The sequence below is a fragment of the Durio zibethinus genome, chromosome 7, assembly GCF_047325235.1.
Source record: "Durio zibethinus cultivar Kanyao isolate XHJ-2024 chromosome 7, ASM4732523v1, whole genome shotgun sequence".
In the NCBI taxonomy this organism is placed as follows: Eukaryota; Viridiplantae; Streptophyta; class Magnoliopsida; order Malvales; family Malvaceae; genus Durio; species Durio zibethinus.
In genome coordinates this window covers 23,608,699-23,624,239 of record NC_143168.1, presented here as the reverse complement: position 1 = coordinate 23,624,239, position 15,541 = coordinate 23,608,699, and the positions used below count along the sequence as shown (strand labels likewise).

At 27.2% G+C, this 15,541-nt stretch overlaps 1 protein-coding gene across 1 annotated transcript; it reads right to left on the bottom strand.

Moving 5' to 3' along the window:
• Nucleotides 1-5,497: 5,497 nt before the first annotated feature.
• Nucleotides 5,498-15,233, bottom strand: LOC149518204 (uncharacterized). Its single transcript, XM_089763940.1, has 5 exons — nucleotides 11,334-15,233; nucleotides 11,149-11,210; nucleotides 7,982-8,043; nucleotides 6,241-6,299; nucleotides 5,498-6,139 (listed from the first exon to the last, which is right to left on the bottom strand). Exons 2-5 carry the CDS (start codon nucleotides 11,190-11,192, stop codon nucleotides 5,906-5,908), a joined length of 399 nt encoding a protein of 132 aa, XP_089620066.1. The 5' UTR covers nucleotides 11,193-11,210; nucleotides 11,334-15,233; the 3' UTR covers nucleotides 5,498-5,905.
• Between the last annotated feature and the right edge of the window lie 308 nt (nucleotides 15,234-15,541).

The following is a 15,541-nucleotide window of genomic DNA, read 5'->3' as shown; positions in this document are numbered from 1 at the left end:
TGCTTTGAATTTGTTCCTTGATCTATTTATTTTTGTACCAGACTTGTTCTTGTATTGATTTTTTTTTCTCTCAATTCACTTTACCCTCACTCATTTTGGCTTCTCTAGAATAAATTGAGAAAATATATGATTGCATTGTATTTGTCATGAATTAAAATGATAATAAATGAATGATAATGTCCATAAAAGATTCATGCATTCCTTTGAAAAGAAATCCAAGATAACATGGACAAAAAAAAATAAAAAAGATGAACGAAGGTTGAGAAGTTAATTTGAAAAGGCAAATGCGGTACCCAAATGGTGAATATGGTGATGGATAAACTAATATAATATGTGAGTTGTGACTAAATGCTAGAAATAATATGGAGCTATTAACGAAATTTGTGAATTGATTCTGAAAATGGTACTGCTGGAAAGTTAAAAAAGAATCTGAGATGGTAGAGTCTTGAGAATCTTATTACCACAATCAATTAGAATTTCATGGTATTAATTTTAGTGACATTTGCATTACATCGTTGTTTGAATAATGAATGTACATGATTTGGTGAATATTTGAATATTTGTTTTGATGATTGCATTCATATCATGTAGTAAACATTTGAATCATGATTTAAAGTATGGCATCTATATTGTTGTAAGAATCTGGGTTATTGCATTTGCATCATTATCATACAAATTTTGACTTTGGTAGGAGAATTTTGAACTTTTAAAACCTCAAATAAGGAAAATTTTTCATGATGAGATTTTTGACAAGGAAAACATCTCAAATGTTAAAGTTGTGAAACCTTTTGAAGAAGCATTTTCAATGTTGATGATGATTTGTAAAACCTCCGAGCATAATCTCTAAGAATTTTTAAATGAAATTTTTTTTATGTGAATCCCTAAAGTTTTTGAATTAGAATCTTTGAAATGTTGAATGTGAAACACTAAAATTTTTAAAATGAAAATCCTTGAAGTTTTGGTTATGAATCTCTAGAAGTTTTCAAATGTAAATATTTGAATTTTGTGAATCTTTAATTCTTGTAAACCGAAAAATCTTTCAAATCTTCATTTCTTGTGAATCTAAGTTCTTACAAATTTTCATTTCTTGCAAATCTTTGAGTTCTTGCAAATCTTAATTCTGGTGAATTTTTAAAATCTTACGAATCTTTAATTTTTACAAATCTAAAAATCTTGCAAAATTCTAAATCTTACAAATATCCAATTCTTACGAATTTGAAATCTTGCAAATCTCCAATTTTTGTAAATCTCCAGTTCTTGTGAATTCGAAATTTTTGCAAATTTGAAAATCTTACAAATTTTCAATTTTACAAATTTTCAATTCTTGCTAATATGAAATTCTTACAAATTTTTGAATCCTGCAAATCTTTGAATTGCAAACCTTTGAATTTCAAATTTGTGATTTTTTTTAAACTTAAATTTTAAATCTTTGAGTTTCAACTTTTATTGTGAATTTTTTATTATGAAATTTTTGAATGCTTCAGATTGTGAACTTTTAAAGTTTTGAAAATTTGAAATTGTTGTAAAGTCAAACTTTGGTTCCATCTAGGTCATTTTGTTTTGGATTTTAGCTTATGCTAGATCTTCCTTCGATTCAGTCTAAGTCAATTCAAACTTTGGTTTCATCCATGTCATTTTGTTTTGAATTTCAGCTTATGTCAGATCCTTTTTTGGTTTAATCGAAGTTACTTATTTTAGACTTCGATTCCATCATATCATTTTTGTTTTGGATTTTAGCTTATGCTAGATCCTCCTTCGGTTCAATCTAAGTTACTTATTTTAGACTTCGATTCCATCCAAGTTATTTTTATTTTGGATTTCAACTTATGCTAGATCCTCCTTTGATTCAGTTCAAGTTAATTATTTCAGACTTCGACTCCATCCAGGTCATTTTGTTTTAGATTTTGACATATGCTAGATCCTCCTTCAGTTCAATCCAAGTTAATTATTTTATACTACGGTTCCATCCAGGTTAATTTGTTTTGGATTTTGGCCTATGCTAGATCCTCTTTTGATTTGGTCCAAGTTAATTATTTCAGACTTTGGTTCCATCCAAGTTATTTTGTTTTGGATTTCGGCTTATGTCAGATCCTTCTTAGGTCATTTTATTTTGGATTTTCATCTATACCAGATCTTTTTTTGGTTTAGTTCAAGTTATTTATTTTTGGTTCCATCTAGGTCATTTTGTTTTGAATTTTGGTCTATGCTAGATCTATCTTCAGGTCATCCCATTTTCAAGCTCAATTCAATCTACACCAAAGTGTTTTCTTTCTTGAATAAGGTCATGATGGATGTTTACGTTTTTACGCAATTCCTGTTTCATAGAAACTACAAAAAGAGGGACAACTGTAGACACCCTATTTCATCTCAGGTTATTGGGCATTGGACCTAATCAATTTGTTTTATTATTTTATTTATTTATTTTTACCATTATTTTCAAAATGAGTAAAAAGAATAAAAAATGGATAAATCAAGTGATAGGACTCTGTGTTTGAAATTTGAAGTATTAGGTTAAATTTTTAAAATTTGGATATCCTTTTTTAAACTCAAAATTCAGATCATAGGGGATAAAATGCTCAATTTTTTGGAATTAAAATCCAATCTTCATCATGTTATTTAAACCTTGGTTCGACAGAGCAAAAGACACAGAGTGAAAATACAAAGTAAAACCTAAAGGAATCAGAGTGAAAAATACAAAGTTCATCCTCTAGCCAAGGCCACTAAGCCTTTCATCGTGCATGGTTGTTATTCCCAACACAACCTTTAACAGCCCCAGTTCATAACCCACTTTTTTTCATAATCAACACAACACATTCAAGCAAAGAGAAAATCACAGAAAAAAATTTAGCAAAAAACACAAAGAGAAAGAAAACCACTAGCCAAAAATCCTTTATCACCAAATTACTTAATCTTACAACCCACCAAATTGCCTAATCCTACTACCACTAAAATTGACGTAACCGGAAGCCCAAATACCTATTACCAAAAACAATCACGCAAAACCTAGAATACTTGAAACCCAATAGACAACCCACCATCAACCTAAAATCAGTCATAATAAGTAGCAGCAAGGAAGGCAATAGTGGTTGTGACTCATGTCAGTATAACAACAGGATCATAGAGTAGGGTTTCAAGTGCAAGATTTTATTGTGACTCACATTAACAGAGCGACGATGATCAAAGAGCAGGTTTCTGGTGTAGGATTCTTGATTGAAATTTTAAAGGTGCAGGATTCTAGACTAGAATTTTAAGGTTGAAGAAAGGAAAAAGCAAAAAAAGAGTCACTGAGCCTAATTCACTCTTGTAGATAAGCTTTTTTTTCGCCAAGCCGAGCCAAGACTTGTTTGGTATTTTCTTGTATTATTTTGTTTATTTACTTAATTATTTTTCGATAAATCTTTGTTCTAAAAAATAATAATAGAAATAAAAAATAATTTTAAACTTTCAAAAAAAAGTTAAAGAATCAATTTTTCTTAAAAATAAAAATTTTCAAAAAAAATTTTTGAGAAAAAGTTAAAGTATCAATTATCTTAGAAAACTTCAATAATAAAAAAGAGGTTTTAAAGAAAAGTTAAAAGTATAAATTTTTCTTAGAAAATAAATTTTTTTAAAAAATATATATTCCACAAGAAATATTTTTAGGGAAAAGTTAAAGTATCAATTTTTTTTTTGAAAATAAAAATTCGAAAAAAGGTATTTTCGAAAAAAAAGTTGAAAGTATCAATTTTTCTTGAAAATAAAATTTTCAAAAAAAGGTATTTTTGAGAAAAAATTGAAAGTATTCATTTTTCTTGAAAAAAAAATTTTCAAATAGGGTATTTTTTAGAAAAGTTGAAAGTATTAATTTTTCTGTATCAATTTTTCTTAAAAATGAAAATTTCAAAAAAATATTTTTGAGGAAAAGTTGAAAGTATCAATTTTCCTTGAAATTAAAAATTTTTTTAAAGTTATTTTTAAGGAATAGTTGAAAGTATCAATTTTTCTTAAAATTAAAAATTTCAAAAAAAGTTATTTTTAGAGACAAAGTTGAAAGTATCAATTTTTCTTAAATAAAAATTTCAAAATGTTTTAAGAAAAAATTGAAAATATCAATTTTTTTTGTATAAAGGCATGAATTTTTTAAATAAAATAAAACAAAATAATGAAAGAGATCTCAGTCAAAGATTGAAGCATTATTCTTTTTTTGCTTTTCCTTTTTTGAAAATTTTTTAATGTTAAATAATCCGATGACGGAGCCTCTATAAGAGAAATAATAGTTTTCTTGTATACTCTTGAAATGAAAAAATTTTCTTAATTTTTTGCAAAAAAATGTTTGAGTCAATTAAGAATAATTTTCAATAATTAATTATTTAATAAAATTTTTAAGGCTTAATGGATAACACGAAATCTAGCTAGCACCATCTTTCGATGGGCATTGTGAGGGTATTATAACATTTCTCACACGTAACTGTATTTTCGGACCTAGTTCTAGTTTCGCAAATATTGAATCTACCTTTTAAGGATATTTAAGTCAAACTTAAAATTTTTTTTTAAAAAATGATTGATTTCAGTTATGTGGTCAATCGTATCTAAATAAAAAATATTGATGATGACTCCTCAAATCAATGTCTAGCGATACGTCCACGAATCTAAACATTAAGACAGTTGATGTAATTTATAAAAAAATGCTTATTTAAATTTATTTAAATGAACTTAAGTGACAAATATTGGAGAGAATATTATTTTAAAATTATGGTAATTTGATTTTGTTAATTAATTTTCAAGATTTAATGGGATAATTATGATAAAATAAAAATTTACAATCTTAATTTTATAAATAAAAAATCAAAAGCTTTGTTTTCATTTTTTAATATAATTCAAGGATTTATTTGGGAATTATTTTTTATAAAAATAGTTAGCAATATTTGAAATGTTCTTAATTTATTTTGTTGTTGTCAAAAACACTCTTTAATTTAACGTTTGACAGCATTTGAAATTTCAAATCACTCAAGTCAATTTCATATTTGTGTATTGTTTTCTTGTTCAAGCGAGTAACAGGTTTTATAGGAGTTGGTTTGGGACTTGGGATTGAGTTCAGCCACATGTACTTTTGCAATAAATTGCATTGAGCTTGTTGCCCAAGGTTTTGTTTTAAATAATACTCTTGTTTAGAACAATATGCCTAGAAGGAATAAAAACAAATTTAATACTTTTGCTAAGCTAATCCTTTAATTACTCATTACAATAAGTTAATCTCTCATAAGTTTTTCAAACCACAGAACATCATAATGCAGTTATTGAAGTAGCAAAAGAAACAAACATCATGAATTTTGTAGCCTCTCACAATATCAATGAACACAGAAAGAACCACATTTGTACATCTCCAACTTGTTCACATTTCAATTCTATTCTATTGAGCATCTCAATTGAATCCCAATTGCCTACAAACATAAACTTGTTCATTAAATGATCAAATGTAAGCGCAAGCCCAAATCCGAAAAGATCCCAAAAACTTTTCTTATTATTTTAAAATAATGCTATGTTAAATACTCTTGAATTTGGGTCAAATTCCTCCGAATTTTTCTTACGTACTAAGTACATTGAAGAGAGAGAATTTCCTCGGCCAAGCCAATGCTCCAAAATTTTTTGGATTTGCGTTACTGAGGCCCAGCCCAGAGAATATGAGCACTGGACAATCTTTAAAGTTAAACATGCCGAAACAAAGAGGTTTTATTTATAGTGCCATTCCACCAAACGGATTTTCAGACAAAGGGCGAAAGCAAACTGAGACAAAGCAAGCAATCACATCAAACATATATATAGTATGTTTTTTTTAAAGCCCTACTCGAATCTCCATCAATCCTCGAAAAGCGTAGTAAGTTTTTTTTATTTATCAAACTCTCGAATAGGGTTGTTTATCTTTGCTTCAAAGCAAATCGAGCTCCTCCATCAGCAAGATCTCCGTTGCCCGCATTCTCACAATGCCTTTGATTCCACTAATCAGCTCATTCCTTCTCATTTTCAGCAACCTATATTCTGTTTCAGTTTCTGCTGCATCTTTTATGGTTGCCTTAAGTGACTCAGCCATGACTCTTTTCTCCTGTATCTTATTTGCCAATCCAGTTTTCATCATCTTAACCTGAAGAATTTCTTTTGCTTTCTGCTTGGGCAGACAAAAAGAATGTTCCAAACCATAAAATAAACATCTTATTTTATAAAAATATATATAATGTTATCAATAATTAATCACAACATATATACCTGGATGCTTGATTTGTACAGTTTTTTTCGAACAACTGATCTGCTGCTTTTCCCTTTTCCTTTTAAGTGAGACAGAAGAAAGAATAGCTAGAGTGAAGACTTTATTTCAAATTCTATTGAAAGATAATATCAATAATTAAATACAAAATAAAAATAATTAGATTCTTTCTAAAAAAACCCAGAATGCCATTATTTTTTACTATATATTTTATATTTATGAAAAAAATTATAATAATTTTATATTTTGCTGTTAAAATTAAATCTATGACACATAGAATTCAAGATTCAAGATTCAATAAATCTAATCGCGATAATGAGGCTTAGTAAGGTTAAGAGTCAACTAAAACATGGACTAAAAGAAGAAAAAGATTAAAACATGCTGCAAATTTGGGGAAAAAAAATGATGAACAACAAATAAGCACCAACTTGAGTGCAAATATAAGGAATGGATTCGTACAAAAGGTTAGGACCTTGAAGAAAGTAAACAAGCTTGGTAAAAAAAAAAAAATAGAACAATTGAAAATGGAAACAATATTTTTTCCTAGTTTATAAAAAAAAATGGATTTCATGTTGAAAGGAAAGCATCCTAACAAAGAGAAACTGATACAGAGGGGAAGCCAAGACAGAAAACAAAGACATGAAACAAGGTGTATGAAGTAAAGTACTTTTTTGCTCAATAAAAATTAAAGAACTAATTAAAATTTTTAGAAGAATATTCCTTAATATAAATAGAATATTCTATTTCCAATTTCAAGCTACCACTTACCTGCCTTTCAAGTTCACATGTTTAATGTGAGGGGGCCAATACATTATATATATATGAGCTAAGAAAAATTAACACAAAATTATATAATGTTTTTCTGAACATAGACTTTATGATTTTAATTCTTTATAGCTAGATGCCTACTATATATTTAAACTTCCAATTTATTACCTAATTCCTTTATAGAAAATACACAATTTAAAAGTTTAATAATTACATTATTAAATAGTTAGAGTTTTACCCTTTTGATGTTAACATTGTAAATTATCTATCTATATATTATAAAATATATGTAGATAAATTTTTCTTTTTTGTTGAATATTACAGTGTGTATATATATATATATATATAATGAGAATAAATGAATTACATAAAGAGAAATTTGATGAAAAGTAATAAATTAACATAAGCATTTAAGAAACTTTTTAAAAAATATAGTTTATAAAAGTTGAATGCTAAAATTGCCATCATCAATCGTCTTCTTAATCTCAAAGCTGATTTTGAAAAAAATATCCTTTCTTCATATATTTTGAAAAGCAAACTATTTTGTTGATTCCCTTACTAAGCAAAATATATTCGAATCACGAGTTGGTCACTTGGCTTTAATTGTACACTTGTCTTCTTTATAAAATTAAGGAGGCCAAAAAAGGATAAACAAGTAATGTGCAAAAAACTTCTATTAGCAAAAGGGAGCTTTTGTAAATCCGTCCTTGGATAAGACACAAAAAATGTCATAATTACTTATCAATTAACTTTTTTTCAGTTAAATATTTTAAAGTTTAAATTCAAACTCTAACCTCAAATTATTTCATAGTATTTCGATCGATATTTACTTCATTACAACACTTAATTTTAATTTTAATTATTAAAAATAAAACATATATATTCACATAAGAAAAGGGTTTTTCAAGCATAATAACGGGAACCTTTTGTTTTTTTTTTTTTTTTTTTTTTCAGTGGGAAACTTTGCATACTCACCGAAACTTGTCATGAAACCGAGCAAGGACAAAGATTTTTTCTTGCCAAGTTTCTCGTATGACCTGCAGGTAGATTAATGGAGTGTCAGATATTCAAATATATATACATATATAGTAGAATTTAAAAGGAAATTTGGTTTAATAATTTCTATTTATTTTTAATTGCTCTCTTGTTAGTTAGTATAATAACAAAATATATTATTGTTATACTTTTTATTGAGAAGATATAAGAAGTTTTTAATGTTTAACACACACACACACTGCTTACTCAAAGTCAAGGGACTAGTATCATTTGAAATTGAACTGAAATAACTAAAAATTTGAAGTATATATATATATATATATATATATATATATTATAACATGTTATTTCTGCATAAATTATTTTAATTTTTAAAACTTTTCCCAGTACTCGAACTCAATTCATTAACTATTAATTACTTAAACCCAACTCATTTATTGTCAATTTTGAGTAAGATTCAAGTACCCAATTGATTGTGCACAGTTTCAAATGGTTTTAAGTTTATATATATTTATATATATATATATATATTTCAAAAATATAGATATAATTTAGTAAAAAAAGATTTCTACAGGGTTGGATCGCTTGTCGAAGCCTATAGACCCTACCTGAGTAAGATAAGACTTTGATTTAAAAATTTAGACTCGAATCTTAACTCTGAATGTATTATTATATTATTTATTAACTGAAAAAAATGAAATATCTAACCAAAACAACAAACACAATAAAAAATTAAATAGAAAAAATTATTAAAAAAAAAAAAGAAAAATGAATTTCAACTCAACAAATAAATATTAATTCTTACAAAATAAGTTATCAAAATAAAATATTAGAATCATAAAAAAAATGGCAAATATTAAATAAAAAATATTCCATTAATCTGTAAATTATATGTTTTTATAATTTTTTATTGAAAAGATATATATAAATATTTTTATGAGGAGGGCTTAACTTATGCATTATAATTTTTTTAATTTTACATATTTTTTAATCTTTAATTTTAATAGATTTAAGGACGAGAGACAAAGTAAAAATAAAAAAAAATGGTTTAATTTCATCCCTTAGATATATTAAAATCAATAATTAAAAAAATATAAAATTAAAAATATTTTATACTATGTAAATTGATCACTTCTTTTCTATGTATCATTAATATTTCAAGAATCAATACACACATCTTTTTCATGAATCAACAAAAAAATAATTGAGAAATTCATTTTTCATAATGAAGTAAATCAAGAAAGAATTAATAAAACAAATATAAATACAATTCATTTTATTTCAACTATAAAAAATCTAACTTCTAATATATATTAAAAATAAAAATGCTAAAGCTTGTTGTAACTTTATCCTCCTCTCACAAGCACATGCACTTCACAAATTATCACAAATCCAAACTATTATAAATTATCACCAACCCAAGTTATTAGTTTTTTTAAATTTAAACCTATCCTTTAATATATAATTTTAATATATAACATATAATATGATAAGATAATTTCTCACAAATTCATTAGATTTAGCGTAAGTAAGCCCACTTAGATCATTTAAGAAGGGAATGTGCTAAGCAAAGACCATAATTCCTCGCTGCTTAATCAAAAAATTTTTTTAATAATAATTAAATTAATTCTACTAAAATCAAATTTCTTTCCATCTTCTCACTTAATTTCTTTTTTTTTTTTTTCATATGTTTCTTTTTAATTACACTATTAGAGGTATTCTTAAGTTTTATCTAAACTTAATTTAATCCCTAAACGATTTTAAAAATACACTTTCACACGTTAATTTAATGCATACAGAATTTTATTCTCAAAATGTTTTTCATAAAAATCAAACATTTATCAACAAAAAAAAAAAGAAAACAATCTTTTATCCAATTAGATTTTATGTAGAGTTTCCCTGCCTGATCACTAAAGCGAGTCGACTGTTATAATTAAAGCATGTGTTTTATTTCAATATCATACTAATACAATCTATTACTCGAAGCAAGTTAATCGATTGTCTTAGGGTCCAGTCTTTAATTGGAGGAGCACTGTTTTTTTTTTTTTAGGGCAAAATTTTTTAAAGGAACCATAAGGTTACAAAGCTTGTTAAGACTAGCTAGCAAACATAAAAATCAAAATACCTGTACAAATCCATTTAAGTATAAAAAATCACTTAAATATAATTCAAGGAAAAGCATTCTTCAAACTATCAAGATATAAACAAAAATTTAAAATATAATCAACCATGAAAAAACCCACCACACTTTAAGTATTGAAGGAAAATATAAATAACTTATCACAGAAAGTAAGAAAAAGATATATACTTATAAATTTAGAGATAGATAATAAGTAATGATCAGTTGATAATAGAATCAACCACACCATCATAAAACATAGAACCGTAATATATGATAACTATCGAACATTAACTGTTAACAATATCATCTAGATCCCTTCATTCCATTTTCATTAACTTGCTCAACAGGACTATAGGGTACTATCTAACTACACTTCATGATGCAGTTGACCCCAATAAAAGGCCTAAATTCCATCGCACCCCGATGCCATGGAATCCAAATCTAGCCTAAGTAAAAATTGGACATTTAACATACAATTCAAAAGCACTCTTCCCCCTTGCAAAAAATAAGTTAAACCAATAATAAAGTTCATTGCAAATGTACCGTTAAAATTTAAAATCTTTGAAAAAAATATTTCCAAAGAGGAAAATAGTAAAAATATTGGCTTGAACTCATAATTCATATAGTAGCTCTTTTAAATTGTACGATGCTTTTTTTTTTCTCTATTTCTTTCATTACGCATCTGGTTTTGTAGAGAAGCTATTGACTGCTGGGCGGCTATGAAGGCTTACACCCATTCTCCTTTTTCCTTCGTTTTTCTTTTAACCTAGTTGCCTCATTATCCTTTTGGCTTTGAGACCTATCGAAGAGAGATTACCTCTCTCAGGCTGGAAATTAAGCCATCAGTGTTTTCTTTTTTTCTTCTTTCTAATGCAAAAGAACTGATAAGCTATTTGCATTGTTGGGTTTTTCTTCATTCAAGTTTGTATTCCGAATTAACATTAATAGCCGCTAAGCATGGCCGGACTCTGTGATATTCAGGTTTTCGTAGCAAAAGAACATCAATATGTCTCCGACAAATTACCTTTTCCCTTCTTTGCCGCTTTCTTCAATCATCCTCAATTGCATCCTTTGCTGGGAAAAACCCTAAACGATATTGTGAAGGATTATGATCCATGGAAATAGGCCAACAACAGTAATAGAAAACAAATCAAAACAATAAGATTAAAGAGAATATAAAATATTATTAGAAGGATGAAACAATAATACCTTTTGATTTTTTGCAATAATTACCGGTGCAGATTGCCTCGTCTTCCTAATAGCATGCTGCTTGCATGTTTGGTGGACCAATATTCATTCCTAGAGCTTGTTTTGTTGTTGCCGCGTTTTTGGGCTCGAGTTCATGTATATATAGAGTCAGATCGCGTGGGCTTCCAAGGTTCATTTACCTTAGCCTTTGAAATGATGTTTAATTTATTCCCATCCTTGGGACTTCCGATTGTTTCTTTTTTCACTCCTTCCATTGCATAAAAGTTTTCATTGGTTAATTTTTAATGGTTAACTATTTTCAAGTTTGATTTAAAGTTACTTTAAATGTTTTTAGTGAATTAAAATTTTATATATAAATTACTTCATTAAAAGTTTCCAATTTTTTTTTTTTTTTGCATTTTAATTGGTACTAAATTGAAACTAAAATGAGGTTGAATTTAGAAAATTTTGATAATGAAGATTTAAATTGTGTCCAAAAAACCTTTTCTGAAATAAAGAGAAAATTTTTTTTAAAACCTGACTAATGAATTAGTAGTGAAATACATGCACTAATTAATCCTTATGCTTTTTTTATTTTGAATAAATGGAAAATGCATTGCTTATGTAAATAACTATCTTTTTGAAATTAGAATATTTTCAATTATGTCTAAATCTATTTAATAGTAACAACTAAAAGAAGTTTGAATGTAAATAAAATCAGTAAAACTTTGAAGACTTACAATGTATAGAAAGATGAGAAAAGTAAGCAAAAAAGCTTAGCAAGTTGCTAGTGCTCGACTTTAATGAGCTTGGCTTAACTTGAGTTAATTATGTAAACGACTGAAACTCGACCTAAGTTTAATTCAATCAAACAATGTTTGATTGAAAATGGCTTCACCTAAACTTGGCAATGGCTTGATCAAACAATGTATGATCTATATTTTATAATGAACTTCTATTAAAATGAATTTACAGTAAGCGGAGAAGCTACTCTTATTAAACCCTTAAATAATTATAAACATTTCACCAACGACATTTTTTCATGATGAAAATCATATTTTAAAAGTGCATTTATATTTGATACATTTTGAGGATATAAATATATACATATAAGTAAAGCATGAATCATAAAATAATAAACATTTTAAAAATATTTCTAATGATAAGGTGACAAATTGTGGTTCATGTGATATATGAACACTCCGAATTGCCAACCGCTTTATTCATTGATAATATTAATAATAATGTAGATATTATCAAATATAAATTTTTAAAAAATAATAAATATAAATTCTTAAAAAATTACTATTAAAAACAATCATCATCATATTGCAAAAGAGAGTTAAAAATATTGTAATAAAGTGGGTAGGTCAAAAGTAGAAAAATCAAATTTAATTGAAAATTTCAAAAATTGGCTCTATTCCCCTTCTTTTTTAGAGTAAATTGTCTTGTATGTTTTAGAGTAAATTACATTGTTTTCACTTAATTTTTCCAGATTTGTTCTTTTTATAAAAATATTTCATGATCAATAAATTTTTTTTTTTTGCCACTCAATGATAAAAGTAATTAACCCTTTCAAGTGACATTCTACATTGTCACTATACTTTCTTTTTTGATAAAAAAAAGTCATATTTGTATATTACAAAAAACAAATTATATATATATTAAAATTTAAATTTCAAACTTTTATCATTTCTTAAAATTAACTAATGAATCAATTAAGTTAAGCTTTAAATTTATCGTCATTGTACTTTGATGAGGTGATATATATCAGGTAAGTTGTGTGGCAAAAAATTTTTTCCCTAAATTCCTTTCAAATTCTTTTTTCTAATTAATTATAACAAAGGAAACATAGAAATATATGAAAACTAGATATGCACTTTCCACTGTTGGTTTACGGTAACAGTACTTACGAAAGTCTGTCGAAATTGTGCGGAATTAACAGGTGAGATTGAGGATGACAAAAATATAACATCATCGCATTTGGACAAATAATTTTGGTCTACCGATGAATATTCACGGAAGTTTACCACAATCGAACGATTCCTCGTAAGACCAATATTGAAATTTTAAAAGATTAAAAAAATTAAATAAACATCACCTCCACGGAATCTTAAAATAAAAAGGGTAACAATCATATGTAGCTCGATGACTTTGACGTATAAAAAAAAGAGTTGGAAAGAAAATTGGAAAAAAAAACAATTCTTGGTTTATTGCAAAAAAGAAACGCTAACATCATCGCATCAAGACAAATAATTTTGGTTATCGAGTGAAAATTCACAAAAGTTCACCAAAATCGAACGATTGCTTGTGCGATCATTAGTGAAATTATAAAAGATGAAACAATTAATATATTATAAAACATCATCTAGACGTAAATTTTAAACGAAAAAAATAACAACTGTGCACTGATGATTTTGATATAGAAAACGAGAAAAGAGTTTATAAGAAAATGGAAGCAATCAATTATTGGTCCACTGCAAAAAAAAAAAAAAATGGGAAAACCTATTATATCACATATGTAGACAGATAATTTTGGTTTATCGAGTGAACACTTACATCATCAAAATCGAACGATTGATTGTTTGATCGATTTTGAAATTTTAAAAGATGAAAAAAAAATATTATACTAAAACATCACCTCAACACAATTTAAAACAGATAAGGTAACAATAATCTGTATGCAAAATTGAAGGAAAACAATTCTTGGTTTATGCCATGACAATCAGAAAGTTCACAAAAAGTCTATATGGTATCAAAATTTCAACCACAACGGCATCCATGACTTCGCCAGATTGAGACCAATAATGATAAATTATATCAGACGTTATTATATTTAAAAAATAACAAAACCAACTATAATAATAATAATAATAATGTTATTTGATAATTAATTCGACAATATATAATCACATTTATTTATCAATTTTTAATTAACAAATTTAGTGGTTTAAGTTGTTTTGGTTTGACCTATCATTTCTTATCTTTTCTTCTTCCCCATCCTTCCTCTTCGTTTCATCCCTCTCTTTTCTTTCTCTCAATCCCCTTTCTCTCCCTTTCTTCTCCTCTTACCATCGAAACCTCTTTTTTGCTCTCAACATGACAAAACCTCTTTCTGTCAATCCAACTCCAATTTGGGTTTGATTTTGGTTGGTGGGTTCAACAGTGGTATTGGGATTTTTTTTTTTTTGTTAGAGTTGAATTATGTATATTTGTATAATTTTTAGGAATTCGAAATTTATGAATATCTTCTTGGAGTGGAAAGGATGAATTCCACTTTCTCATAAGGTCTTTATATCTCCATAGCTTCTCACATTGATGCTGAAGAATAAACACTAAAATGGACTGCCCCCAACCATGTAAGAGATATGTTTCAAATATACTACCTCTCAAAAGTCACTTATCTAGAAATTCTAAGCCAGTTATTCAATTTTATCATTCAAACAAAGCCGAAAAGAATTTTCTAAAAAGGTTAATTCTCTTGTTCAAAACCAAAGATGGCATAAACTTTCTGAGGGATGTACATAGTGCTCTATGATCGCACTTACCAAAAGAAACTAGCCAACCAAGACATGAATGAATTATATATGCTAACAGCCAATAAAAAAAAGGGAAAAGGAAAAAGCAGGTCTGGATTCATAGAACAGGATGGTTCATCCAAAGGATGGAAACCTAATCAGGCAGGCTCAAGAAACTTCATTTTCCAAAACTAGACAAGAAAATAAGAAAAATTGCTTTTAGGAAAGAATTTGAAAACAGAGAGAGAAATACTCCTGCCTTTCTGTTGTGATTATCCTTTGATCAGGATGGTTCATCCAAAGGAGCGTACGTCGTGATTATTCTTCCTATCCTAATGGCTTGCTAGTTGTATGGAGGAAGAAGTAACATATGTAATTTAGACAACGGAAATATCAAGAATGAAGTGTGCTGCCAAAACAACTTTTATCATTATGTATATATAGTTGCTTAACTCCTAAGCCTCGCTTACTATTTTGAAAAATTAAGCTTGCCACTTTCAGTAGGTAAGGGGTATTCGAACAAAGCAAAGGATATTCCCTAAAAAAATTGAAATTGTAATAAAATATAGCAAGTATATCCCTAAGCAAAGGATATCCATAATATTGCACAAAAAAACAAAAAGGGATATCCATAACAATATTCTCTATTAATGGAGTAATAAAATTTGACATGCAATATTAAAAGAAAATATCACTTCTAAATATAGTGGC

Excerpts from the sequence above, each read along its gene's own strand:
- LOC149518204 (XM_089763940.1), bottom strand. The coding sequence starts at position 11,192 with ATGCAATTGAGGATGATTGAAGAAAGCGGCAAAGAAGGGAAAAG. Across the intron at positions 8,044-11,148 it reads AGCGGCAAAGAAGGGAAAAG|GTCATACGAGAAACTTGGCA; the intron begins GTAATTTGTCGG and ends ATCTACCTGCAG. Across the intron at positions 6,300-7,981 it reads CGGTTTCATGACAAGTTTCG|GAAAAGGGAAAAGCAGCAGA; the intron begins GTGAGTATGCAA and ends CTCACTTAAAAG.